Source organism: Sminthopsis crassicaudata, chromosome 3 (genome assembly GCF_048593235.1).
Source record: "Sminthopsis crassicaudata isolate SCR6 chromosome 3, ASM4859323v1, whole genome shotgun sequence".
Lineage (NCBI taxonomy): Eukaryota > Metazoa > Chordata > Mammalia > Dasyuromorphia > Dasyuridae > Sminthopsis > Sminthopsis crassicaudata.
The window spans coordinates 464,327,172-464,354,908 of NC_133619.1; the positions used below are offsets into that span (position 1 = coordinate 464,327,172).

General features: G+C 41.8%; 3 protein-coding genes across 3 annotated transcripts; all 3 read right to left on the reverse strand.

Moving 5' to 3' along the window:
• Positions 1-6,580: 6,580 nt before the first annotated feature.
• Positions 6,581-8,589, reverse strand: LOC141562974 (E3 ubiquitin-protein ligase TRIM11-like). The gene has a single exon (XM_074303433.1). The coding sequence runs from the start codon at positions 8,587-8,589 to the stop codon at positions 7,093-7,095; it is 1,497 nt and encodes a 498-aa protein (XP_074159534.1). The 3' UTR covers positions 6,581-7,092.
• A 7,067-nt stretch (positions 8,590-15,656) lies between these two features.
• On the reverse strand, positions 15,657-17,665 carry LOC141562975 (E3 ubiquitin-protein ligase TRIM11-like). The gene has a single exon (XM_074303434.1). It carries the CDS (start codon positions 17,663-17,665, stop codon positions 16,169-16,171), a length of 1,497 nt encoding a protein of 498 aa, XP_074159535.1. The 3' UTR covers positions 15,657-16,168.
• A 7,230-nt stretch (positions 17,666-24,895) lies between these two features.
• On the reverse strand, positions 24,896-26,785 carry LOC141559683 (E3 ubiquitin-protein ligase TRIM11-like). Its single transcript, XM_074297425.1, has one exon. It carries the CDS (start codon positions 26,733-26,735, stop codon positions 25,245-25,247), a length of 1,491 nt encoding a protein of 496 aa, XP_074153526.1. The 5' UTR covers positions 26,736-26,785; the 3' UTR covers positions 24,896-25,244.
• Positions 26,786-27,737: the final 952 nt, after the last annotated feature.

Below are 27,737 nucleotides of genomic sequence, written 5' to 3' on the forward strand. Positions count from 1 at the left end.
ATGGAGTTCTTTGTAGTGATTCAGCATCCACACGGAATATATGAAGCATCTCTTGGTCATTTTGGCTGTGCTCTCCACAGAAAACATGCATTTCCTCATCTCTTCTTGAGTGGAGAGTTGAACAGTGGAGTTCTCTGGACTTAGGTTTATCTTGTGGAGGGTCTTCCTGTAGAGGGCTGAAACTCAGAAAAGGTGAGCTTGAATTGGATACTAAAGCACTTAAGGCTAATCACCTATTCAATGTGAGATAATGGTTCTATAAACATATAATTAGATGAGAGGCACATTTGCTCATCTCTTCTTGTGTGGAGAGTTGAACATGGGAGTTCTCTGGATTTATATTTATCTTGTTGATGGTCTTCCTATTTATGTGAGCATTTATTTTCTGCATTCTCTCCCTGCCTCTGGCTATCTCTTTTGATATCCATCATTACAACCCTTCCTTTGCCTCTCTAAATTTTCCCTTTCTAGTCTCACTATATTCCCATCTAGTAGCAAAGTTGTCTCTCCCTTCTCCATGGGAGTAATGCAACATGTTTGGTCCCTCAGCTCCTAGGGAAGATACAATACATTTTTAGGGGCTGCCAGGAGTGCAGAAGCTCAAACTTTCACACTGCATGGTCAGCCAGAAAACCAATACTTTACAACCCTTCTAAGGGACTATGGCTGAAATCATAAAATCTAAGGCAGAAGGGACTTAGGAAGGAAGGTAACTGAAGAGATTTTCGATGCTCACAAAGAGCTTCTTCAAAGCCACATTTAGCTAGATGTCCAGACTCCATCTTGCTTTCCCAAAGGCAATATCAGGAGAGTGTCATTCCTTAAAGGTTCAACTAAGCAGACTAGCTGGTGTGAACTCTTCCTCTGTTTCCTCAAGATTTGCTTCCTGAAGGCTGAAGGAGCTAAGCAACAGAGAGATAGCTGCCAGGGGATTTTTGGTAAAGACACAGTCCTGAAAAAATAAAAATAAAAAAATTCCATCTATCAGTTCCTAAAAGGACTGTAACCTGCATTGTACCAGAGGATCTTCTAAGAAATCTCACAGTCTTTAATGTGCATTTGATGGTAGACCCACAGGTACAAGGTCTTTATAACTATTATATATTCAGGGAAAATATTTGCAGATTTTTACATTTGAAGTCAAAGTGAGGAAAACATCAAAATGATGCACAAAGAAATCAAGTTAAAAAACATTTATTAAGGAGTCACCTTAATTATTGTTCTATAAGAAATGATCAGCAGGTTAAGATCAGAAAGTCTTGGAGAGACTTCCATGAAATGATGCTTAGTGAAGTGAGTAGAACCAAGAGTCATTGTCCACTATGATATGAAGATTATGGGATGATCAAGTCTGATGGACTGACTCTTCATAAATGACATGATTTAGACCAGTTCCAAAATCTTGATGTGGAAAGAGCCATCTGCATTTAGAAAAATGACTGGAAACTGAAAGTGAATCCTGACAAATGGTTTCCATCTCTTTTGTTTGTTGCTTCTTTTTTTTTTTCTTTCTTTCTCAAAATTCACTTTTTCTTACCTGAAATGTTAATAAGAATGCTACCTGCTTAATTGGGAAATTACATATAGAATAAGGAAAAAGAAGAAAGTGCAGGTGGGGGAAGGATCCAGATAAACCAGGTGAAAGGGATGAAGAATTAGACCAGAAAGGAGTTAAGTACATTTGTGCTTCACAATAGGAGCCATTAGGCATTCTCCACCCTCTGACGTACTCCCCTCAATTAACCCTTTATGGGTGGAGGAAGTAGGAGGAGGGGGAGGGGCAGTGACATAATCTGTGCTATGCAGCAGCCTATGAGAAAATTACAAAAGGCACTAGGTAAAGGAAAAAAAAAAAGGACAGGATATATCAGATTTTATCAAAGCATACCCTGTTGTTGAAGAGTTTGACTCTTCAGGTCAACAAAGGAGAAGATACACTCCTTTGATCTAGAAAAAATTAAAAATTTGATAAAGCATTGTATTCTTTATGGGGCTGTTATGTTATGTAATCTTATGTTATGATGGTACCAGAGAATTTGGCTTATGAAATTTTAATCCCTAGTGATTGGAAATCCATAGCAAGGACATGTTTAGAACCTGGACAAAACTTGTGGCTTTCAGAGTATAGAGAACTATGTAGAATACAAAGGAGAAGATCTAAGAAACATCTGAACTGAAAAAGGATGACTGATAATGAGCCCAAATGTTAGTGCAGAACTTTAAAACAAGCTGGATCATTGGATTCCCTGAGAAGAAAAGTTGTAGAAAAGACTGATTAAGGACTTCAACATCTGCAGGAATCTTTGGATTGCCTTACACATGATGAGGCTATTGCAGCATTTCAAAATTGTAGGAATTATTGGATTCTCTGACACATGAAGTAATGGACAATAGGCTGATTTTGGACTATTTATAGGACTTATGAACATGTATAATTCCTCATGTTGACTTGTGTTGTTTGTTATGTAATACTTCCCAGGTTGATGGATTTATCTGTTTCCAGTAAGACCCTTCAGAAACCCACGACTCTGGTTTGAGTCCTCATTTTCCCTTGGGGTTTTCATCTCCCTTCCTGAGGTGTCAGGGAGGGTGTGATCACCTCCTTTTTTAGTATTCTCCCCCATTTGATGAGATGTCAGGAAGTGCCTGCTCACTTCATTTTTGGTATTCTCAACTCTGTGAGAAGCTAGGGAGGGTGTGACCACCTATGTTCTAAAAGAAAAGAATGTGGGAGGTGTTATGGGCTAGAACTCCATACTTACATCAAGGATTCTTATAAGGTGCTAACTCAGTGGAATTGATAAAGACAATGGTTATCTAGTTTAGCATGGTGGTGAATAGTTCTCTAGTTCAGTACATGTACTTAGTACTTAACATAGTTCCACAAGATTCACACCTATGGTCATGCAATGAGAATAGAGCATAGAAGCTAAGACAAGCTCAGCCAGGATGGGGCTGAGAGACAGATTCATTCCCTAGTCCACCTTTATGGTGGCTGGAGGCAGAAGCACAAGCCCTGGAACTCAGAGAGGTTCATTTCCCACTTCATCAGTGTCCTGCTGCCTGGCCTGTCTTTCTGTTCCCCCACTGAGACCAAGGCCCCTCTGAAGGGCCTCAAGAAAGCTAACCAGGACCCAGGAAAGGAGACAATAAAGATTTGGGACTTTAACACCTGGCTATTCTCCTGGTGATTACTGTAATGAAAAGGAAGCTGCCCCAGAGACTTCCAGAAAAGAAGAACCCTTGAAAGCAAAAATGACATTTGGTAGCAACTTCTTCTGCTCTCAGTTCAGCACTTTTCTCTCTCTCCTCTCTTCTTCAATAGATTTATGAGAAGTGCCATTAACCCTAGGGAAGTTGAATGGACAATCAATTACCATCGAATATTTTCCATATACATTTGTGTGAATGTCTTAAGGAGTATTATCAAGAAAGATGGTGAGAAAAATTATAAAGAACACTGGTTCTGGAGGCCAGGCGCCAGAGTTGAAATCCCAATTCTCATATTTGTTGTATTGTATGAAGATAATCCCATGCTCCACACACCAAGAAGTATTCATGAATAAAATAATCTCCTTGGCTTAGAGGGACAGGGGAATGTGTGGCACTAAACACAGCAGAGATTTTTCCTGCATGTTCCTTGAAAACATTTAGCATGAAGGTTCCTTGGAAAGAATAATATTCATTAAGCAGCTTTTATTTTTACATCTCTCTGAGTTCTGAGCATAGTTCTTCCTTTCCAATAGGCACCAAGTCATCCTGGATCACAACCCTTAAAGAGAAAGAGAAAAATGGAGTTCTTTGTAGTGATTCAGCATTCACACAGAATACATGAAGCATCTCTTGGTCATTTTGGCTGTGCTCTCCACAGAAAACATGCATTTCCTCATCTCTTCTTGAGTGGAGAGTTGAACATTGGAGTTCTCTGGACTTAGGTTAACTTGTGGAGGGTCTTCCTGTAGAGGGCTGAAGCTCAGAAAAGACAATTTAGTGCTTAAGGGTAATCCTGTATTCAATGTGAGATACTGGCTCTGTAAGCATACACTTAGAGGATGGCTCTTCTCATCCTTGAGGCTTGCTGAATGTTTGGTGGTCAGACAATGGTAGGCAAGGATTGCAGGGAGGGAGAGAGGTCAGGGTCGCTGGGCTGAGGGATATGGAGGAGAGAAGCTGGAGACCAGCGATTCCAGAATCCAGGATACATCTTTTACAAGCCTTGTGGCAGCTTGCCTGCCTCCTTCACTTCTCCCACTAAAGTCCAAGGATTTTTATGGATTCTGACTCTGACCCTGGGGCACTCCAGGGAGCTAGCCTGGCCATGAAAGAGTTAGACTGGACAATCCATTTGGTGCCCCCATGTGGACTTAAGGACCTTCAGGAAGGTCAATTTTAATTTCAGTGAAGAAGTCCCTGGGACCAGGAAGTAGGGTAAGTATTAAAAGAGCCAAGCAGGAACCTTTCTTAAGGGCAGAGAGTAGGAAAAGAGCCTCCCCCCCACACACACACCAAACTCCATCCCCACCCCCACCCCAAAGGAGCTCTATAGAAAACATTCTTAGCTTGATAAAGAGACAAGGTTTGCTTGTAACTTGGGAGCAGGTTGGAGGACTCCCACAAACCTGAGAGTGCAGGTCCCCATGGTTCTTCAAGGAAGAAGAAATAGAGGCAGATCATTGGAAACTAGTAGGAGATCAACTAAGTGAATATTACAATGACAATGGTCCTGATTCCATTTCTAAGGAAACATTCTAGCTCTACAACATTATACAATTGGTGTTAAAGAATCCCCACATTCTAAGAAAAGAAAAGTTTTCAGGAGAACAGCTGGACAAGGAAGCATGGGGAGAAGAAGGAAGAGAAGAGGGAGGGTACTGGAAAAATCACCCAGAGGCATGAGGACTGAGTGAAATTAAAGGTTATGGTGATTTTCATTCTCACAGCTCAGCTTTGCCTGAGACTACACTGGAGCAGGCTCTTGACTCTCCTTGGGTGGAGGGAAGAGGAGGGGGAAGGGCAGGGATACCACCAGCACCTCCCCTCAGCAACTACTGCCCCTCCCCCAGGACAAAATTCCAGAAGGCACTACTTACAGCCAAAGAGGAAGGACACAATGCAGCTGACTTGATAAGTTTTAAAACTTATCCTGTGATTGAACAGCTTAAATCTTCAGGAGAAGATAGACTCCTTTTAATCCAGAAATTATTGAATTATTGAAGATTAGAAAAAGGCTTTCTTTCTTTTCACACTTTATAAGTCCACATCACCTTATGTTAAGATGTTATGAGAGAATTTGGCTTGTGAAATTTTAACCTTTACTGAATGGAAATCTATAGCAAGAACATGTTCATAACCTGGAAAAAACTTGTTGTGGCTTTCAGAGTATAGTGAATTATTCAGGATTCAAGCCCAGCAAAATAGGAAAGCAGAGTTAATTCAGCAATCACCTGTGAGCAACTCACAGGTGTAGTTTCTTATGCAGATATTTCAGCACAGATTACCCCCTAGAGGCATATGAGAAGACCCTCAGGGAAAGACAGTAGAATTGTTTTCTGTCCAGCCCCAGAACAGCTCCTTCACTTCCATGCATTCTCTGAGCTCTACCCTGATGCCAGTTTTCTCTCTCCCTCCCCCAAAGATTGTGACCTCCCACTGCAGCCAAAAACAAGGTTGATTACAAAGTTAAAAGATGAGCCAAACCTGACAATGGGATTCTTATGCCTCATTATTATTAAAAGCAGGAGCTAATATCTAGGGATTGTTGAGAGCTACAACTGAACTATATGCTTTTGTGAGAGAAGACATGTACCCTGAGACAATCGATCCACTTCTGGAAGAACCTCATATCATGGTGTAGGAAAAGACTGGTAGATTTAGAAAAATATGGATAGACATGGATGATGTCCCCAGTTTCACAAAAAGAATACAAACAACCATAATAAAAATTCAAGAGATGTACATGAACGCATAAGTAGTTGTATGTGAAGGTGTGGATATTTGCATACACATAAAGACATATATATATATATATATGTGTATGTGTGTGTGTTTGTGTGTGTGATTTTAGAAGTCTATATATGTGCAAATATAGTTATGGTGTGTATTGCTATATTACTATGTTTTTGTATATATATATATGTGTGTGTGTCTATATATATGTATGTATGTGTATAGACATGTACATATCAGTCTACACCCTCTTAAATGTAGCCAGTGCTCCCTGCATCTGCACCTGCAATAACACCTGTCTTAAAGGACTAAGTAGCAAGTACTAGGACCAAATCCCCAAAACTAGGGGGACTTGGGATAGGAGGGAAATGGGCAAACAGGTTAAAAAAAGTACACAGAAGCAGAGAGCAAAAGCAAATCTACAAACAAGGAAAGAAGGAGAGAAAATTGTAAACACAATGTACATTATTTCTTACATATTTTTCTTGAAATAAATTGTTTTATATGTAGCATGATCCATCGACACTGTGGAGATTTTTTTCCTTTATAATCCCCCTTTTTGGGGTCAGTGTTTTCCTATTTTGCATTTATCTGTTAAGAAATTACCCTTCCAAAAAGCAGTGACAACAACACCTTTTTTATACAATTCAAAAATCTTTTATTAAAGATGACTTAGGTGGTGGAGATGTAGGTACAAGAAGCACAAGAGTGCCAGGCCTCATAGAGCTTCCATTCTTCTGTGACCCCTGAAGAAGGTAAACCCCCAAAAAAGCATATACACGATCCATTCCATATAACTAAAATGTAATTTAATGTTATAGAAAATCTGCCATGTTAGGCCAGGCACTGGAACATGTCTAGAATTTTGTTCTTCAGTTTGGGGCACATTTTGTTTATATAATGGAGCCATTCCAGAATTTAGAGTTTTTCTGTTCTTTCTCTTGGAAGAATCAAGAGGGGGAATTCCCAACAATCCTTGCCCAGAGTCAGTAAGTGTCCCAGATACACTGAAGGAGTGGCTGTGATCTTTAGCTGGAGAAAGGGGGACAATGATGTTCAGGTAAGAGAACCCACAGGAATTGGAGAATTCAGTGTGTGAAGTCTTGTTGGCCAATAAGCAGGTAAGTGTTCCTTGAGAACTCTGAATCAGGGGCAGATTGTTAGAGAGCCATCACTGACCAGCCCTTGTGTTGCAAGAGAGAACAAGGGCTTGAGAGGTCCTGAGAAGGAAATGGTGGGGAATGTATGAATAAGAGACCTTTCATTCACATGATAAAACGATATGTCTCCACCATGGTAGTCCAAGAAAATTCCAACTTTGAAGGCCGACTCACTGGGGCGGAGGTATCTCAACTGAATGCTTTGTTGCAGCTGGGACTTGGATATGGCATAAAGATAGTGGCCATTTTCTTTATGAATAGCCATAAGTGTAAAGAAGCTTTCCAGCCAAGGTGATATTTTACAAACACCAAGGCACCAGGAAGTGTGGCCAGGCACCTGCACCTCCCAATAACATCTCTGTGAAATGAAGGACTGAGTAGCAAGAACCAGAAGCAAACCTCCCAACTCCCCACTAGGGTTGAGGCTCTGCCCTTGCATTGCCCCTCTGCACACACTCTTCAGATCTTCAGATACCATGAGACCCGGGCCAGCCGTGTTAGGATCCAGAGTGATGTCCACTCTGAAACGGGAAATTGCTTCTATGATTGCAGGGATGGGACACACAATGCTCTTGAGGAAAAAGTTCTGTGGTTCCTCATGAAGCACAGATTCATTCCTTTTGACTGTTTCTCTCACATTCCTCAGCAAATCCAGGTCAGGTTTCATGCACTTCTCCTCCAACTCTGTGATTCTCTTCCTGAATTCTTCACTCTGTTTGACTAGTGCTGTAATTCTGCTCTCCTGGGCTTCCACCTGGGCCCTGCCCTGCTTTTCCACCTTTGACAGGCACTCCTGCTCCTCCTCCTCCAGGAACTCTAATGTTTTCTGGAATGCATACATAATATGCTTCTTGTGAAACTCTGCCTCCTCTTGCAGCTTTTCCAACAAGGCCTTCTCCTTCTGCAGCATTTGTGCAATTTTCTCCCTTTGCCTGCACAATTCTTTCACAGTCTCTGGGAGTTTCCTCCTGAAGTCCTCTGCAGCCCTGTAAATCCCAGTGAGGATGGGAGCCTCAGGCCCCTGGCACTGAGAGCAGGCCACACAGATGGGGCGGCGATGTTCCCCACACAACCGCTTCCGGACTTCCTGATGGACCTCACACTTGCCATGTGCTACAGGGCCCTGCAAGCAACGGGCTCTCTGCTTTGGGGCAGCAGCAGCCTTCAGCCCAAGACTGCCATTGGCTTGGAAAGCCCTCAGCCTGTTGATCCTCCTGCACTCTGTGCACAAGAGAAGGGGAGAGTTCTCCTGACAGCTCCTGAGGAGGCAACTTTGACAAAAAGTGTGGCCACACTCAAATGACACTGGGTTTGTGAAGCACTCCCTGCAGATGGGGCAGATGAGTGCCTCCTGGACAAAAGGAGTCAAGCTTGGGCAAGAGGCCATTTTCTGCTCTGCTTCTCCCAGGATCTTTGCTTCAGCCTCACAGTTCCCAGCTTTGAGCTCTGCTTGCAGGATAGGGAATGTCTGAGTCTGTCTCATCCCTGGCTTTATATAGAAGCCTGGCACACAGAAGACCCACCCTCCTTCAAGGTGTGAACTCTTTGACCTCCTTTTGAATGGGAGGCTTCTTCTCACCTCAGAAAGTGCTGAGTGCAAGGGGCAGCAACCAAGCTCTTCCTACCATCCACCCACAGTGCTCATCTCCTCAAGAGTGCAATATCTTCATCTGGTTTTCAAAAGCTTTATTTGAAAGAAAAGCACATAATCCCATGCTCCACACACCAAGAAGTATGAATGAATAAAATAATCTCCTTGGCTTAGAGGGACAGGGGAATGTGTGGGACTAAGCACAGCAGAGATTTTTCCTGCATGTTCCTTGAAAACATTTAGGATGAAGATTCCTTTTCAAGAATAATATTAATTAAGCAGCTTTTATTTTTACATCTCTCTGAGTTCTGAGCATAGTTCTTCCTTTCCAATAGGCGCCAAGTGATCCTGGATCACAAACCATAAAAAGAAAGAGAAAAATGGAGTTCTTTGTAGTGATTCAGCATCCACACGGAATATATGAAGCATCTCTTGGTCATTTTGGCTGTCCTCTCCACAGAAAACATGCATTTCCTCATCTCTTCTTGAGTGGAGAGTTGAACAGTGGAGTTCTCTGGACTTAGGTTTATCTTGTGGAGGGTCTTCCTGTAGAGGGCTGAAACTCAGAAAAGGTGAGCTTGAATTGGATACTAAAGCACTTAAGGCTAATCACCTATTCAATGTGAGATAATGGTTCTATAAACATATAATTAGATGAGAGGCACATTTGCTCATCTCTTCTTGTGTGGAGAGTTGAACATGGGAGTTCTCTGGATTTATATTTATCTTGTTGATGGTCTTCCTATTTATGTGAGCATTTTTTTTCTGCATTCTCTCCCTGCCTCTGGCTATCTCTTTTGATATCCATCATTACAACCCTTCCTTTGCCTCTCTAAATTTTCCCTTTCTAGTCTCACTATATTCCCATCTAGTAGCAAAGTTGTCTCTCCCTTCTCCATGGGAGTAATGCAACATGTTTGGTCCCTCAGCTCCTAGGGAAGATACAATACATTTTTAGGGGCTGCCAGGAGTGCAGAAGCTCAAACTTTCACACTGCATGGTCAGCCAGAAAACCAATACTTTACAACCCTTCTAAGGGACTATGGCTGAAATCATAAAATCTAAGGCAGAAGGGACTAGGAAGGAAGGTAACTGAAGAGATTTTCGATGCTCACAAAGAGCTTCTTCAAAGCCACATTTAGCTAGATGTCCAGACTCCATCTTGCTTTCCCAAAGGCAATATCAGGAGAGTGTCATTCCTTAAAGGTTCAACTAAGCAGACTAGCTGGTGTGAACTCTTCCTCTGTTTCCTCAAGATTTGCTTCCTGAAGGCTGAAGGAGCTAAGCAACAGAGAGATAGCTGCCAGGGGATTTTTGGTAAAGACACAGTCCTGAAAAAATAAAAATAAAAAAATTCCATCTATCAGTTCCTAAAAGGACTGTAACCTGCATTGTACCAGAGGATCTTCTAAGAAATCTCACAGTCTTTAATGTGCATTTGATGGTAGACCCACAGGTACAAGGTCTTTATAACTATTATATATTCAGGGAAAATATTTGCAGATTTTTACATTTGAAGTCAAAGTGAGGAAAACATCAAAATGATGCACAAAGAAATCAAGTTAAAAAACATTTATTAAGGAGTCACCTTAATTATTGTTCTATAAGAAATGATCAGCAGGTTAAGATCAGAAAGTCTTGGAGAGACTTCCATGAAATGATGCTTAGTGAAGTGAGTAGAACCAAGAGTCATTGTCCACTATGATATGAAGATTATGGGATGATCAAGTCTGATGGACTGACTCTTCATAAATGACATGATTTAGACCAGTTCCAAAATCTTGATGTGGAAAGAGCCATCTGCATTTAGAAAAATGACTGGAAACTGAAAGTGAATCCTGACAAATGGTTTCCACCTCTTTTGTTTGTTGCTTCTTTTTTTTTTTCTTTCTTTCTCAAAATTCACTTTTTCTTACCTGAAATGTTAATAAGAATGCTACCTGCTTAATTGGGAAATTACATATAGAATAAGGAAAAAGAAGAAAGTGCAGGTGGGGGAAGGATCCAGATAAACCAGGTGAAAGGGATGAAGAATTAGACCAGAAAGGAGTTAAGTACATTTGTGCTTCACAATAGGAGCCATTAGGCATTCTCCACCCTCTGACGTACTCCCCTCAATTAACCCTTTATGGGTGGAGGAAGTAGGAGGAGGGGGAGGGGCAGTGACATAATCTGTGCTATGCAGCAGCCTATGAGAAAATTACAAAAGGCACTAGGTAAAGGAAAAAAAAAAAGGACAGGATATATCAGATTTTATCAAAGCATACCCTGTTGTTGAAGAGTTTGACTCTTCAGGTCAACAAAGGAGAAGATACACTCCTTTGATCTAGAAAAAATTAAAAATTTGATAAAGCATTGTATTCTTTATGGGGCTGTTATGTTATGTAATCTTATGTTATGATGGTACCAGAGAATTTGGCTTATGAAATTTTAATCCCTAGTGATTGGAAATCCATAGCAAGGACATGTTTAGAACCTGGACAAAACTTGTGGCTTTCAGAGTATAGAGAACTATGTAGAATACAAAGGAGAAGATCTAAGAAACATCTGAACTGAAAAAGGATGACTGATAATGAGCCCAAATGTTAGTGCAGAACTTTAAAACAAGCTGGATCATTGGATTCCCTGAGAAGAAAAGTTGTAGAAAAGACTGATTAAGGACTTCAACATCTGCAGGAATCTTTGGATTGCCTTACACATGATGAGGCTATTGCAGCATTTCAAAATTGTAGGAATTATTGGATTCTCTGACACATGAAGTAATGGACAATAGGCTGATTTTGGACTATTTATAGGACTTATGAACATGTATAATTCCTCATGTTGACTTGTGTTGTTTGTTATGTAATACTTCCCAGGTTGATGGATTTATCTGTTTCCAGTAAGACCCTTCAGAAACCCACGACTCTGGTTTGAGTCCTCATTTTCCCTTGGGGTTTTCATCTCCCTTCCTGAGGTGTCAGGGAGGGTGTGATCACCTCCTTTTTTAGTATTCTCCCCCATTTGATGAGATGTCAGGAAGTGCCTGCTCACTTCATTTTTGGTATTCTCAACTCTGTGAGAAGCTAGGGAGGGTGTGACCACCTATGTTCTAAAAGAAAAGAATGTGGGAGGTGTTATGGGCTAGAACTCCATACTTACATCAAGGATTCTTATAAGGTGCTAACTCAGTGGAATTGATAAAGACAATGGTTATCTAGTTTAGCATGGTGGTGAATAGTTCTCTAGTTCAGTACATGTACTTAGTACTTAACATAGTTCCACAAGATTCACACCTATGGTCATGCAATGAGAATAGAGCATAGAAGCTAAGACAAGCTCAGCCAGGATGGGGCTGAGAGACAGATTCATTCCCTAGTCCACCTTTATGGTGGCTGGAGGCAGAAGCACAAGCCCTGGAACTCAGAGAGGTTCATTTCCCACTTCATCAGTGTCCTGCTGCCTGGCCTGTCTTTCTGTTCCCCCACTGAGACCAAGGCCCCTCTGAAGGGCCTCAAGAAAGCTAACCAGGACCCAGGAAAGGAGACAATAAAGATTTGGGACTTTAACACCTGGCTATTCTCCTGGTGATTACTGTAATGAAAAGGAAGCTGCCCCAGAGACTTCCAGAAAAGAAGAACCCTTGAAAGCAAAAATGACATTTGGTAGCAACTTCTTCTGCTCTCAGTTCAGCACTTTTCTCTCTCTCCTCTCTTCTTCAATAGATTTATGAGAAGTGCCATTAACCCTAGGGAAGTTGAATGGACAATCAATTACCATCGAATATTTTCCATATACATTTGTGTGAATGTCTTAAGGAGTATTATCAAGAAAGATGGTGAGAAAAATTATAAAGAACACTGGTTCTGGAGGCCAGGCGCCAGAGTTGAAATCCCAATTCTCATATTTGTTGTATTGTATGAAGATAATCCCATGCTCCACACACCAAGAAGTATTCATGAATAAAATAATCTCCTTGGCTTAGAGGGACAGGGGAATGTGTGGCACTAAACACAGCAGAGATTTTTCCTGCATGTTCCTTGAAAACATTTAGCATGAAGGTTCCTTGGAAAGAATAATATTCATTAAGCAGCTTTTATTTTTACATCTCTCTGAGTTCTGAGCATAGTTCTTCCTTTCCAATAGGCACCAAGTCATCCTGGATCACAACCCTTAAAGAGAAAGAGAAAAATGGAGTTCTTTGTAGTGATTCAGCATTCACACAGAATACATGAAGCATCTCTTGGTCATTTTGGCTGTGCTCTCCACAGAAAACATGCATTTCCTCATCTCTTCTTGAGTGGAGAGTTGAACATTGGAGTTCTCTGGACTTAGGTTAACTTGTGGAGGGTCTTCCTGTAGAGGGCTGAAGCTCAGAAAAGACAATTTAGTGCTTAAGGGTAATCCTGTATTCAATGTGAGATACTGGCTCTGTAAGCATACACTTAGAGGATGGCTCTTCTCATCCTTGAGGCTTGCTGAATGTTTGGTGGTCAGACAATGGTAGGCAAGGATTGCAGGGAGGGAGAGAGGTCAGGGTCGCTGGGCTGAGGGATATGGAGGAGAGAAGCTGGAGACCAGCGATTCCAGAATCCAGGATACATCTTTTACAAGCCTTGTGGCAGCTTGCCTGCCTCCTTCACTTCTCCCACTAAAGTCCAAGGATTTTTATGGATTCTGACTCTGACCCTGGGGCACTCCAGGGAGCTAGCCTGGCCATGAAAGAGTTAGACTGGACAATCCATTTGGTGCCCCCATGTGGACTTAAGGACCTTCAGGAAGGTCAATTTTAATTTCAGTGAAGAAGTCCCTGGGACCAGGAAGTAGGGTAAGTATTAAAAGAGCCAAGCAGGAACCTTTCTTAAGGGCAGAGAGTAGGAAAAGAGCCTCCCCCCCACACACACACCAAACTCCATCCCCACCCCCACCCCAAAGGAGCTCTATAGAAAACATTCTTAGCTTGATAAAGAGACAAGGTTTGCTTGTAACTTGGGAGCAGGTTGGAGGACTCCCACAAACCTGAGAGTGCAGGTCCCCTAGGTTCTTCAAGGAAGAAGAAATAGAGGCAGATCATTGGAAACTAGTAGGAGATCAACTAAGTGAATATTACAATGACAATGGTCCTGATTCCATTTCTAAGGAAACATTCTAGCTCTACAACATTATACAATTGGTGTTAAAGAATCCCCACATTCTAAGAAAAGAAAAGTTTTCAGGAGAACAGCTGGACAAGGAAGCATGGGGAGAAGAAGGAAGAGAAGAGGGAGGGTACTGGAAAAATCACCCAGAGGCATGAGGACTGAGTGAAATTAAAGGTTATGGTGATTTTCATTCTCACAGCTCAGCTTTGCCTGAGACTACACTGGAGCAGGCTCTTGACTCTCCTTGGGTGGAGGGAAGAGGAGGGGGAAGGGCAGGGATACCACCAGCACCTCCCCTCAGCAACTACTGCCCCTCCCCCAGGACAAAATTCCAGAAGGCACTACTTACAGCCAAAGAGGAAGGACACAATGCAGCTGACTTGATAAGTTTTAAAACTTATCCTGTGATTGAACAGCTTAAATCTTCAGGAGAAGATAGACTCCTTTTAATCCAGAAATTATTGAATTATTGAAGATTAGAAAAAGGCTTTCTTTCTTTTCACACTTTATAAGTCCACATCACCTTATGTTAAGATGTTATGAGAGAATTTGGCTTGTGAAATTTTAACCTTTACTGAATGGAAATCTATAGCAAGAACATGTTCATAACCTGGAAAAAACTTGTTGTGGCTTTCAGAGTATAGTGAATTATTCAGGATTCAAGCCCAGCAAAATAGGAAAGCAGAGTTAATTCAGCAATCACCTGTGAGCAACTCACAGGTGTAGTTTCTTATGCAGATATTTCAGCACAGATTACCCCCTAGAGGCATATGAGAAGACCCTCAGGGAAAGACAGTAGAATTGTTTTCTGTCCAGCCCCAGAACAGCTCCTTCACTTCCATGCATTCTCTGAGCTCTACCCTGATGCCAGTTTTCTCTCTCCCTCCCCCAAAGATTGTGACCTCCCACTGCAGCCAAAAACAAGGTTGATTACAAAGTTAAAAGATGAGCCAAACCTGACAATGGGATTCTTATGCCTCATTATTATTAAAAGCAGGAGCTAATATCTAGGGATTGTTGAGAGCTACAACTGAACTATATGCTTTTGTGAGAGAAGACATGTACCCTGAGACAATCGATCCACTTCTGGAAGAACCTCATATCATGGTGTAGGAAAAGACTGGTAGATTTAGAAAAATATGGATAGACATGGATGATGTCCCCAGTTTCACAAAAAGAATACAAACAACCATAATAAAAATTCAAGAGATGTACATGAACGCATAAGTAGTTGTATGTGAAGGTGTGGATATTTGCATACACATAAAGACATATATATATATATATATGTGTATGTGTGTGTGTTTGTGTGTGTGATTTTAGAAGTCTATATATGTGCAAATATAGTTATGGTGTGTATTGCTATATTACTATGTTTTTGTATATATATATATGTGTGTGTGTCTATATATATGTATGTATGTGTATAGACATGTACATATCAGTCTACACCCTCTTAAATGTAGCCAGTGCTCCCTGCATCTGCACCTGCAATAACACCTGTCTTAAAGGACTAAGTAGCAAGTACTAGGACCAAATCCCCAAAACTAGGGGGACTTGGGATAGGAGGGAAATGGGCAAACAGGTTAAAAAAAGTACACAGAAGCAGAGAGCAAAAGCAAATCTACAAACAAGGAAAGAAGGAGAGAAAATTGTAAACACAATGTACATTATTTCTTACATATTTTTCTTGAAATAAATTGTTTTATATGTAGCATGATCCATCGACACTGTGGAGATTTTTTTCCTTTATAATCCCCCTTTTTGGGGTCAGTGTTTTCCTATTTTGCATTTATCTGTTAAGAAATTACCCTTCCAAAAAGCAGTGACAACAACACCTTTTTTATACAATTCAAAAATCTTTTATTAAAGATGACTTAGGTGGTGGAGATGTAGGTACAAGAAGCACAAGAGTGCCAGGCCTCATAGAGCTTCCATTCTTCTGTGACCCCTGAAGAAGGTAAACCCCCAAAAAAGCATATACACGATCCATTCCATATAACTAAAATGTAATTTAATGTTATAGAAAATCTGCCATGTTAGGCCAGGCACTGGAACATGTCTAGAATTTTGTTCTTCAGTTTGGGGCACATTTTGTTTATATAATGGAGCCATTCCAGAATTTAGAGTTTTTCTGTTCTTTCTCTTGGAAGAATCAAGAGGGGGAATTCCCAACAATCCTTGCCCAGAGTCAGTAAGTGTCCCAGATACACTGAAGGAGTGGCTGTGATCTTTAGCTGGAGAAAGGGGGACAATGATGTTCAGGTAAGAGAACCCACAGGAATTGGAGAATTCAGTGTGTGAAGTCTTGTTGGCCAATAAGCAGGTAAGTGTTCCTTGAGAACTCTGAATCAGGGGCAGATTGTTAGAGAGCCATCACTGACCAGCCCTTGTGTTGCAAGAGAGAACAAGGGCTTGAGAGGTCCTGAGAAGGAAATGGTGGGGAATGTATGAATAAGAGACCTTTCATTCACATGATAAAACGATATGTCTCCACCATGGTAGTCCAAGAAAATTCCAACTTTGAAGGCCGACTCACTGGGGCGGAGGTATCTCAACTGAATGCTTTGTTGCAGCTGGGACTTGGATATGGCATAAAGATAGTGGCCATTTTCTTTATGAATAGCCATAAGTGTAAAGAAGCTTTCCAGCCAAGGTGATATTTTACAAACACCAAGGCACCAGGAAGTGTGGCCAGGCACCTGCACCTCCCAATAACATCTCTGTGAAATGAAGGACTGAGTAGCAAGAACCAGAAGCAAACCTCCCAACTCCCCACTAGGGTTGAGGCTCTGCCCTTGCATTGCCCCTCTGCACACACTCTTCAGATCTTCAGATACCATGAGACCCGGGCCAGCCGTGTTAGGATCCAGAGTGATGTCCACTCTGAAACGGGAAATTGCTTCTATGATTGCAGGGATGGGACACACAATGCTCTTGAGGAAAAAGTTCTGTGGTTCCTCATGAAGCACAGATTCATTCCTTTTGACTGTTTCTCTCACATTCCTCAGCAAATCCAGGTCAGGTTTCATGCACTTCTCCTCCAACTCTGTGATTCTCTTCCTGAATTCTTCACTCTGTTTGACTAGTGCTGTAATTCTGCTCTCCTGGGCTTCCACCTGGGCCCTGCCCTGCTTTTCCACCTTTGACAGGCACTCCTGCTCCTCCTCCTCCAGGAACTCTAATGTTTTCTGGAATGCATACATAATATGCTTCTTGTGAAACTCTGCCTCCTCTTGCAGCTTTTCCAACAAGGCCTTCTCCTTCTGCAGCATTTGTGCAATTTTCTCCCTTTGCCTGCACAATTCTTTCACAGTCTCTGGGAGTTTCCTCCTGAAGTCCTCTGCAGCCCTGTAAATCCCAGTGAGGATGGGAGCCTCAGGCCCCTGGCACTGAGAGCAGGCCACACAGATGGGGCGGCGATGTTCCCCACACAACCGCTTCCGGACTTCCTGATGGACCTCACACTTGCCATGTGCTACAGGGCCCTGCAAGCAACGGGCTCTCTGCTTTGGGGCAGCAGCAGCCTTCAGCCCAAGACTGCCATTGGCTTGGAAAGCCCTCAGCCTGTTGATCCTCCTGCACTCTGTGCACAAGAGAAGGGGAGAGTTCTCCTGACAGCTCCTGAGGAGGCAACTTTGACAAAAAGTGTGGCCACACTCAAATGACACTGGGTTTGTGAAGCACTCCCTGCAGATGGGGCAGATGAGTGCCTCCTGGACAAAAGGAGTCAAGCTTGGGCAAGAGGCCATTTTCTGCTCTGCTTCTCCCAGGATCTTTGCTTCAGCCTCACAGTTCCCAGCTTTGAGCTCTGCTTGCAGGATAGGGAATGTCTGAGTCTGTCTCATCCCTGGCTTTATATAGAAGCCTGGCACACAGAAGACCCACCCTCCTTCAAGGTGTGAACTCTTTGACCTCCTTTTGAATGGGAGGCTTCTTCTCACCTCAGAAAGTGCTGAGTGCAAGGGGCAGCAACCAAGCTCTTCCTACCATCCACCCACAGTGCTCATCTCCTCAAGAGTGCAATATCTTCATCTGGTTTTCAAAAGCTTTATTTGAAAGAAAAGCACATAATCCCATGCTCCACACACCAAGAAGTATGAATGAATAAAATAATCTCCTTGGCTTAGAGGGACAGGGGAATGTGTGGGACTAAGCACAGCAGAGATTTTTCCTGCATGTTCCTTGAAAACATTTAGGATGAAGATTCCTTTTCAAGAATAATATTAATTAAGCAGCTTTTATTTTTACATCTCTCTGAGTTCTGAGCATAGTTCTTCCTTTCCAATAGGCGCCAAGTGATCCTGGATCACAAACCATAAAAAGAAAGAGAAAAATGGAGTTCTTTGTAGTGATTCAGCACGGAATATATGAAGCATCTCTTGGTCATTTTGGCTGTGCTCTCCACAGAAAACATGCATTTCCTCATCTCTTCTTGAGTGGAGAGTTGAACAGTGGAGTTCTCTGGACTTAGGTTTATCTTGTGGAGGGTCTTCCTGTAGAGGGCTGAAACTCAGAAAAGGTGAGCTTGAATTGGATACTAAAGCACTTAAGGCTAATCACCTATTCAATGTGAGATAATGGTTCTATAAACATATAATTAGATGAGAGGCACATTTGCTCATCTCTTCTTGTGTGGAGAGTTGAACATGGGAGTTCTCTGGATTTATATTTATCTTGTTGATGGTCTTCCTATTTATGTGAGCATTTTTTTTCTGCATTCTCTCCCTGCCTCTGGCTATCTCTTTTGATATCCATCATTACAACCCTTCCTTTGCCTCTCTAAATTTTCCCTTTCTAGTCTCACTATATTCCCATCTAGTAGCAAAGTTGTCTCTCCCTTCTCCATGGGAGTAATGCAACATGTTTGGTCCCTCAGCTCCTAGGGAAGATACAATACATTTTTAGGGGCTGCCAGGAGTGCAGAAGCTCAAACTTTCACACTGCATGGTCAGCCAGAAAACCAATACTTTACAACCCTTCTAAGGGACTATGGCTGAAATCATAAAATCTAAGGCAGAAGGGACTAGGAAGGAAGGTAACTGAAGAGATTTTCGATGCTCACAAAGAGCTTCTTCAAAGCCACATTTAGCTAGATGTCCAGACTCCATCTTGCTTTCCCAAAGGCAATATCAGGAGAGTGTCATTCCTTAAAGGTTCAACTAAGCAGACTAGCTGGTGTGAACTCTTCCTCTGTTTCCTCAAGATTTGCTTCCTGAAGGCTGAAGGAGCTAAGCAACAGAGAGATAGCTGCCAGGGGATTTTTGGTAAAGACACAGTCCTGAAAAAATAAAAATAAAAAAATTCCATCTATCAGTTCCTAAAAGGACTGTAACCTGCATTGTACCAGAGGATCTTCTAAGAAATCTCACAGTCTTTAATGTGCATTTGATGGTAGACCCACAGGTACAAGGTCTTTATAACTATTATATATTCAGGGAAAATATTTGCAGATTTTTACATTTGAAGTCAAAGTGAGGAAAACATCAAAATGATGCACAAAGAAATCAAGTTAAAAAACATTTATTAAGGAGTCACCTTAATTATTGTTCTATAAGAAATGATCAGCAGGTTAAGATCAGAAAGTCTTGGAGAGACTTCCATGAAATGATGCTTAGTGAAGTGAGTAGAACCAAGAGTCATTGTCCACTATGATATGAAGATTATGGGATGATCAAGTCTGATGGACTGACTCTTCATAAATGACATGATTTAGACCAGTTCCAAAATCTTGATGTGGAAAGAGCCATCTGCATTTAGAAAAATGACTGGAAACTGAAAGTGAATCCTGACAAATGGTTTCCATCTCTTTTGTTTGTTGCTTCTTTTTTTTTTTTCTTTCTTTCTCAAAATTCACTTTTTCTTACCTGAAATGTTAATAAGAATGCTACCTGCTTAATTGGGAAATTACATATAGAATAAGGAAAAAGAAGAAAGTGCAGGTGGGGGAAGGATCCAGATAAACCAGGTGAAAGGGATGAAGAATTAGACCAGAAAGGAGTTAAGTACATTTGTGCTTCACAAGAGGAGCCATTAGGCATTCTCCACCCTCTGACGTACTCCCCTCAATTAACCCTTTATGGGTGGAGGAAGTAGGAGGAGGGGGAGGGGCAGTGACATAATCTGTGCTATGCAGCAGCCTATGAGAAAATTACAAAAGGCACTAGGTAAAGGAAAAAAAAAAAGGACAGGATATATCAGATTTTATCAAAGCATACCCTGTTGTTGAAGAGTTTGACTCTTCAGGTCAACAAAGGAGAAGATACACTCCTTTGATCTAGAAAAAATTAAAAATTTGATAAAGCATTGTATTCTTTATGGGGCTGTTATGTTATGTAATCTTATGTTATGATGGTACCAGAGAATTTGGCTTATGAAATTTTAATCCCTAGTGATTGGAAATCCATAGCAAGGACATGTTTAGAACCTGGACAAAACTTGTGGCTTTCAGAGTATAGAGAACTATGTAGAATACAAAGGAGAAGATCTAAGAAACATCTGACACTGAAAAAGGATGGCTGATAATGAGCCTAAATGTTAGTGCAGGACTTTAAAACAAGCAGGAATCATTGGATTCCCTGAGAAGAAAAGTTGTAGAAAAGACTGATTAAGGACTTCAACATCTGCAGGAATCTTTGGATTCCCTTACACATGATGAGGCTATTGCAGCATTTCAAAATTGTAGGAATTATTGGATTCTCTGACACATGAAGTAATGGACAATAGGCTGATTTTGTACTATTTCTAGGACTTATGAACATGTATAATTCCTCATGTTGACTTGTGTTGTTTCTTATGTAATACTTCCCAGGTTGATGGATTTATCTGTTTCCAGTAAGACCCTTCAGAAACCCACTACTCTGGTTTGAGTCCTCATTTTCCCTTGGGGTTTTCATCTCCCTTCCTGAGGTGTCAGGGAGGGTGTGATCACCTCCTTTTTTAGTGTTCTCCCCCATTTGATGAGATGTCAGGAAGTGCCTGCTCACTTCATTTTTGGTATTCTCAACTCTGTGAGAAGCTAGGGAGGGTGTGACCACCTATGTTCTAAAAGAAAAGAATGTGGGAGGTGTTATGGGCTAGAACTCCATACTTACATCAAGGATTCTTATAAGGTGCTAACTCAGTGGAATTGATAAAGACAATGGTTATCTAGTTTAGCATGGTGGTGAATAGTTCTCTAGTTCAGTACATGTACTTAGTACTTAACATAGTTCCACAAGATTCACACCTATGGTCATGCAATGAGAATAGAGCATAGAAGCTAAGACAAACTCAGCCAGGCTGGGGCTGAGAGACAGATTCATTCCCTAGTCCACCTTTATGGTGGCTGGAGGCAGAAGCACAAGCCCTGGAACTCAGAGAGGTTCATTTCCCACTTCATCAGTGTCCTGCTGCCTGGCCTGTCTTTCTGCTCCCCCCACTGAGACCAAGGCCCCTCTGAAGGGCCTCAAGAAAGCTAACCAGGACCCAGGAAAGGAGACAATAAAGATTTGGGACTTTAACACCTGGCTATTCTCCTGGTGATTACTGTAATGAAAAGGAAGCTGCCCCAGAGACTTCCAGAAAAGAAGAACCCTTGAAAGCAAAAATGACATTTGGTAGCAACTTCTTCTGCTCTCAGTTCAGCACTTTTCTCTCTCTCCTCTCTTCTTCAATAGATTTATGAGAAGTGCCATTAACCCTAGGGAAGTTGAATGGACAATCAATTACCATCGAATATTTTCCATATACATTTGTGTGAATGTCTTAAGGAGTATTATCAAGAAAGATGGTGAGAAAAATTATAAAGAACACTGGTTCTGGAGGCCAGGCGCCAGAGTTGAAATCCCAATTCTCATATTTGTTGTATTGTATGAAGATAATCCCATGCTCCACACACCAAGAAGTATTCATGAATAAAATAATCTCCTTGGCTTAGAGGGACAGGGGAATGTGTGGCACTAAACACAGCAGAGATTTTTCCTGCATGTTCCTTGAAAACATTTAGCATGAAGGTTCCTTGGAAAGAATAATATTCATTAAGCAGCTTTTATTTTTACATCTCTCTGAGTTCTGAGCATAGTTCTTCCTTTCCAATAGGCACCAAGTCATCCTGGATCACAACCCTTAAAGAGAAAGAGAAAAATGGAGTTCTTTGTAGTGATTCAGCATTCACACAGAATACATGAAGCATCTCTTGGTCATTTTGGCTGTGCTCTCCACAGAAAACATGCATTTCCTCATCTCTTCTTGAGTGGAGAGTTGAACATTGGAGTTCTCTGGACTTAGGTTAACTTGAGGAGGGTCTTCCTGTAGAGGGCTGAAGCTCAGAAAAGACAATTTAGTACTTAAGGGTAATCCTGTATTCAATGTGAGATACTGGCTCTGTAAGCATACACTTAGAGGATGGCTCTTCTCATCCTTGAGGCTTGCTGAATGTTTGGTGGTCAGACAATGGTAGGCAAGGATTGCAGGGAGGGAGAGAGGTCAGGGTCGCTGGGCTGAGGGATATGGAGGAGAGAAGCTGGAGACCAGCGATTCCAGAATCCAGGATACATCTTTTACAAGCCTTGTGGCAGCTTGCCTGCCTCCTTCACTTCTCCCACTAAAGTCCAAGGATTTTTATGGATTCTGACTCTGACCCTGGGGCACTCCAGGGAGCTAGCCTGGCCATGAAAGAGTTAGACTGGACAATCCATTTGGTGCCCCCATGTGGACTTAAGGACCTTCAGGAAGGTCAATTTTAATTTCAGTGAAGAAGTCCCTGGGACCAGGAAGTAGGGTAAGTATTAAAAGAGCCAAGCAGGAACCTTTCTTAAGGGCAGAGAGTAGGAAAAGAGCCTCCCCCCCACACACACACCAAACTCCATCCCCACCCCCACCCCAAAGGAGCTCTATAGAAAACATTCTTAGCTTGATAAAGAGACAAGGTTTGCTTGTAACTCGGGAGCAGGTTGGAGGACTCCCACAAACCTGAGAGTGCAGGTCCCCATGGTTCTTCAAGGAAGAAGAAATAGAGGCAGATCATTGGAAACTAGTAGGAGATCAACTAAGTGAATATTACAATGACAATGGTCCTGATTCCATTTCTAAGGAAACATTCTAGCTCTACAACATTATACAATTGGTGTTAAAGAATCCCCACATTCTAAGAAAAGAAAAGTTTTCAGGAGAACAGCTGGACAAGGAAGCATGGGGAGAAGAAGGAAGAGAAGAGGGAGGGTACTGGAAAAATCACCCAGAGGCATGAGGACTGAGTGAAATTAAAGGTTATGGTGATTTTCATTCTCACAGCTCAGCTTTGCCTGAGACTACACTGGAGCAGGCTCTTGACTCTCCTTGGGTGGAGGGAAGAGGAGGGGGAAGGGCAGGGATACCACCAGCACCTCCCCTCAGCAACTACTGCCCCTCCCCCAGGACAAAATTCCAGAAGGCACTACTTACAGCCAAAGAGGAAGGACACAATGCAGCTGACTTGATAAGTTTTAAAACTTATCCTGTGATTGAACAGCTTAAATCTTCAGGAGAAGATAGACTCCTTTTAATCCAGAAATTATTGAATTATTGAAGATTAGAAAAAGGCTTTCTTTCTTTTCACTCTTTATAAGTCCACATCACCTTATGTTAAGATGTTATGAGAGAATTTGGCTTGTGAAATTTTAACCCTTACTGAATGGAAATCTATAGCAAGAACATGTTCAGAACCTGGAAAAAACTTGTTGTGGCTTTCAGAGTATAGTGAATTATTCAGGATTCAAGCCCAGCAAAATAGGAAAGCAGAGTTAATTCAGCAATCACCTGTGAGCAACTCACAGGTGTAGTTTCTTATGCAGATATTTCAGCACAGATTAATTACCCCCTAGAGGCATATGAGAAGACCCTCAGGGAAAGACAGTAGAATTGTTTTCTGTCCAGCCCCAGAACAGCTCCTTCACTTCCATGCATTCTCTGAGCTCTACCCTGATGCCAGTTTTCTCTCTCCCTCCCCCAAAGATTGTGACCTCCCACTGCAGCCAAAAACAAGGTTGATTACAAAGTTAAAAGATGAGCCAAACCTGACAATGGGATTCTTATGCCTCATTATTATTAAAAGCAGGAGCTAATATCTAGGGATTGTTGAGAGCTACAACTGAACTATATGCTTTTGTGAGAGAAGACATGTACCCTGAGACAATCGATCCACTTCTGGAAGAACCTCATATCATGGTGTAGGAAAAGACTGGTAGATTTAGAAAAATATGGATAGACATGGATGATGTCCCCAGTTTCACAAAAAGAATACAAACAACCATAATAAAAATTCAAGAGATGTACATGAACGCATAAGTAGTTGTATGTGAAGGTGTGGATATTTGCATACACATAAAGACATATATATATATATATGTGTATGTGTGTGTGTTTGTGTGTGTGATTTTAGAAGTCTATATATGTGCAAATATAGTTATGGTGTGTATTGCTATATTACTATGTTTTTGTATATATATATATGTGTGTGTGTCTATATATATGTATGTATGTGTATAGACATGTACATATCAGTCTACACCCTCTTAAATGTAGCCAGTGCTCCCTGCATCTGCACCTGCAATAACACCTGTCTTAAAGGACTAAGTAGCAAGTACTAGGACCAAATCCCCAAAACTAGGGGGACTTGGGATAGGAGGGAAATGGGCAAACAGGTTAAAAAAAGTACACAGAAGCAGAGAGCAAAAGCAAATCTACAAACAAGGAAAGAAGGAGAGAAAATTGTAAACACAATGTACATTATTTCTTACATATTTTTCTTGAAATAAATTGTTTTATATGTAGCATGATCCATCGACACTGTGGAGATTTTTTTCCTTTATAATCCCCCTTTTTGGGGTCAGTGTTTTCCTATTTTGCATTTATCTGTTAAGAAATTACCCTTCCAAAAAGCAGTGACAACAACACCTTTTTTATACAATTCAAAAATCTTTTATTAAAGATGACTTAGGTGGTGGAGATGTAGGTACAAGAAGCACAAGAGTGCCAGACCTCATAGAGCTTCCATTCTTCTGTGATCCCTGAAGAAGATAAACCCCCAAAAAAGCATATACACGATCTATACCATATAACTTAAATGTAATTTAATGTTATAGAAAATCTGCCATGTTAGGCCAGGCACTTGAACCTGTCTAGAATTTTGTTGTTCAGTTTGGGGCACATTTTGTTTATACAATGGAGCCATTCCAGAATTTAGAGTTTTTCTGTTCTTTCTCTTGGAAGAATCAAGAGGGGGAATTCCCAACAATCCTTGCCCAGAGTCAGTAAGTGTCCCACATACACTGAAGGAGTGGCTGTGATCTTTAGCTGGAGAAAGGGGGACAATGATGTTCAGGCAAGAGAACCCACAGGAATTGGAGAATTCAGTGTGTGAAGTCTTGTTGGCCAATAAGCAGGCAAGTGTTCCTTGAGAACTCTGAATCAGGGGCAGATTGTAAGAGAGCAATCATTGAGCAGCCCTTGTGTTGCAAGAGAGAACAAGGGCTTGAGAGGTCCTGAGAAGGAAATGGTGGGGAATGTATAAATAAGAGACCTTTCATTCACATGATAAAACGATATGTCTCCACCATGGTAGTCCAAGAAAATTCCTACTTTGAAGGCCGACTCACAGGGGCGGAGGTATCTCAACTGAATGCTTTGTTGCAGCTGGGACTTGGATATGGCATAAAGATAGTGGCCATTTTCTTTATGAATAGCCATAAGTGTAAAGAAGCTTTCCAGCCAAGGTGATATTTTACAAACACCAAGGCACCAGGAAGTGTGGCCAGGCACCTGCACCTCCCAATAACATCTCTGTGAAATGAAGGACTGAGTAGCAAGAACTAGAAGCAAACCTCCCAACTCCCCACTAGGGTTGAGGCTCTGCCCTTGCATTGCCCCTCTGCACACACTCTTCAGATCTTCAGATACCATGAGACCCGGGCCAGCCGTGTTAGGATCCAGAGTGATGTCCACTCTGAAACGGGAAATTGCTTCTATGATTGCAGGGATGGGACACACAATGTTCTTGAGGCAGAAGTTTTGTGGTTCCTCATGAAGCACAGATTCATTCCTTTTGACTGTTTCTCTCACATTCCTCAGCAAATCCAGGTCAGGTTTCATGTACTCCAACTCTGTGATTCTCTTCCTGAATTCTTCACTCTGTTTGACTAGTGCTGTAATTCTGCTCTCCTGGGCTTCCACCTGGGCCCTGCCCTGCTTTTCCACCTTTGACAGGCACTCCTGCTCCTCCTTCTCCAGGAACTCTAATGTTTTCTGGAATGCATACATAATATGCTTCTTGTGAAACTCTGCCTCCTCTTGCAGCTTTTCCAACAAGGCCTTCTCCTTCTGCAGCATTTGTGCAATTTTCTCCCTTTGCCTGCACAATTCTTTCACAGTCTCTGGGAGTTTCCTCCTGAAGTCCTCTGCAGCCCTGTAAATCCCAGTGAGGATGGGAGCCTCAGGCCCCTGGCACTGAGAGCAGGCCACACAGATGGGGCGGCGATGTTCCCCACACAACCGCTTCCGGACTTCCTGATGGACCTCACACTTGCCATGTGCTACAGGGCCCTGCAAGCAACGGGCTCTCTGCTTTGGGGCAGCAGCAGCCTTCAGCCCAAGACTGCCATTGGCTTGGAAAGCCCTCAGCCTGTTGATCCTCCTGCACTCTGTGCACAAGAGAAGGGGAGAGTTCTCCTGACAGCTCCTGAGGAGGCAACTTTGACAAAAAGTGTGGCCACACTCAAATGACACAGGGTTTGTGAAGCACTCCCTGCAGATGGGGCAGGTGAGTGCCTCCTGGACAGATGGAGTCAAGCTTGGGCAAGAGGCCATTTTCTGCTCTGCTTCTCCCAGGATCTTTGCTTCAGCCTCACAGTTCCCAGCCTTGAGCTCTGCTTGCAGGATAGGGAATGTCTGAGTCTGTCTCATCCCTGGCTTTATATAGAAGCCTGGCACACAGAAGACCCACCCTCCTTCAAGGTGTGAACTCTTTGACCTCCTTTTGAATGGGAAGCTTCTTCTCACCTCAGAAAGTGCTGAGTGCAAGGGACAGCAACCAAGTTCTTCCTAAAATCCACCCACAGTGGGCATCTTCTCAAGAGTTCAATATCTTCATCTGGTTTTCAAAAGCTTTATTTGAAAGATAAGCACATAATCCCATGCTCCACACACCAAGAAGTATGAATGAATAAAATAATCACCTTGGCTTAGAGGGACAGGGGAATGTGTGGGACTAAACACAGCAGAGATTTTTCCTGCATGTTCCTTGAAAACATTTAGCATGAAGATTCCTTTTCAAGAATAATATTAATTAAGCAGCTTTTATTTTTACATCTCTCTCAGTCCTGAACATAGTTCATGCTTTCCCATAGATAACAGGTGATCCTGGATCACAAACCATAAAGAGCAAGGGAAAAATATAATTCTATTAAATGATTTGGCATCCACACTAAGTGTATGAAATATTTCATGAAATTTTTGCTGTCCGCTCCACAGAAGAGATGCATTTCCTCATCTCCTCTTGAGTGGAGAGTTGAACATTGGAGTTCTCTGGACTTAGGTTTATCTTATGAAGGGTCTTCTTGTAGAGGGCTGAAACTCAGAAAAGGTGAGCTTGAATTGGATACTAAAGCATGTAAGGTTAATCACCTATTCAATGTGAGATAATGGCTATATAAACATATAATTAGATGAGAGGCTCATTTGCTTATCTCTTCTAGTGTGGAGAGTTGAATATTGGAGTTCTCTGGATTTATATTTATCCTGTTGAGGGTCTTCCTATTTAAGTGAGTATTTATTTTCTGTATTCTCTCCCTGCCTCTGCCTATCTCTTTTGATATCCATCATTACAATCCTTCCTTTGCTTCTTTAAATTTTCCCTTTCTAGTCTCACTATATCCCCATCTAGTAGCAAAGTTGTCTCTCCCTTTT

Coding starts and splice junctions, on each gene's coding strand:
- LOC141562974 (XM_074303433.1), bottom strand. CDS start 8,589: ATGAGACAGACTCAGACATTCCCTATCCTGCAAGCAGAGCTCAAAGCT.
- LOC141562975 (XM_074303434.1), bottom strand. CDS start 17,665: ATGAGACAGACTCAGACATTCCCTATCCTGCAAGCAGAGCTCAAAGCT.
- LOC141559683 (XM_074297425.1), bottom strand. CDS start 26,735: ATGAGACAGACTCAGACATTCCCTATCCTGCAAGCAGAGCTCAAGGCT.